General features: G+C 38.1%; 1 protein-coding gene across 1 annotated transcript; it reads right to left on the reverse strand.

The window, feature by feature from the left end:
• Positions 1 to 222: 222 nt before the first annotated feature.
• Positions 223 to 633, reverse strand: LOC149828537 (uncharacterized). Its single transcript, XM_090017075.1, has one exon. The coding sequence runs from the start codon at positions 631 to 633 to the stop codon at positions 223 to 225; it is 411 nt and encodes a 136-aa protein (XP_089873201.1).
• Between the last annotated feature and the right edge of the window lie 577 nt (positions 634 to 1,210).

Raw genomic sequence — 1,210 nt, forward strand, 5'->3', positions numbered from 1 at the left:
CAGCATGCGAAAACACTTACCAGTTAATTTCTAAGGTTAATTGTATCATAAAAAAACTAAAATAATAATTTCACCATGAATTAACATGCACGTAAATTTCTACTTAAATGAAAAATAAGGCTTTTATTCAATAATTTAATTTTTATAAATCCAAAAAAATTGTGGGTCTTACATCCTAACCTCCTTAAAAAGGATTTTGTTCTCGAAATTTCATCATAAGGACTAACCAAATAAGCTCAGGTATTTGTCTCTCATGTTCGCCTCTGGTTCCCAGGTGCATTCCTCGATCCCATGGTGCTGCCAACGTACATTGACCAGAGGAATGGTCTTCAATCGCAACACTTGGTCTCTATGATCTACAACTTCTAATGGATTTTCCTCGACAGTCAAGTTCTCCTGAACTTCCATATCTTCATACTTGATGACGTATGAAGGATTATGAAGGCACTTCCGCAACATAGATATGTGGTAGACATTAGGAATCTGACCATATTGTGGCGGTAGTGCCACACGATATGTTGTCTCACTGATTCGCTCCAGTATTTCGAACAGTCCAACGAATCTTGGATTCAACTTTTCTTTCTTCTCAAACTGGAACATGCTCTTGGTAGGAGATACTCTCATAAAGATCATATCTCCAACTTCAAAAGTGAGTTCCCTATGCCTATGATCCACATAGCTCTTTTGTCAACTCTGAGTTGTATGCAGCCTCTCTCGAATCATCTGTACCTATTGAGTGTAGTGTTATAGTACCATCGATGATTTGATCAATCTCTTGCCAACATCATCCCAAAAAGTTGGTGAGAGATAAGGCCTCTCGTATAAAACCTCATACAGAGTCATCCTAATGCTCGCATGATAATTGTTGTTGTATGCAAACTCTTCCATAACCAAGTGTATATCCTAGTTACCTTTCTAGTCAAGCATACAAGCTCGCAACATGTCTTCTAAGGTTTGTATCGTCCACTTTGATTGACCATCAATTTGAGCGTAAAAAGCGATAATGAACTTAGTACCCAATACTCCATGCAAATGAACTATCTCCTTGACGTACAAGTCAGTCAGGCTCTCAAGAGTTTGACTAATCTGAATAGGCAGAAAGTGGGCAGACTTGGTGAGTCTATCCACAATAACCCAAATTACATTATGGTTCTTGTGAGTCTTCGGTAATCCTACCATGAAATCCATGGCAATACTTTCTTATTTCTAC

Source organism: Nuphar pumila, chromosome 9 (genome assembly GCF_984573655.1).
Source record: "Nuphar pumila chromosome 9, dmNupPumi1.hap1.1, whole genome shotgun sequence".
Classification (NCBI taxonomy): domain Eukaryota; kingdom Viridiplantae; phylum Streptophyta; class Magnoliopsida; order Nymphaeales; family Nymphaeaceae; genus Nuphar; species Nuphar pumila.

Excerpts from the sequence above, each read along its gene's own strand:
- LOC149828537 (XM_090017075.1), bottom strand. The coding sequence starts at position 633 with ATGATCTTTATGAGAGTATCTCCTACCAAGAGCATGTTCCAGTTTGAG.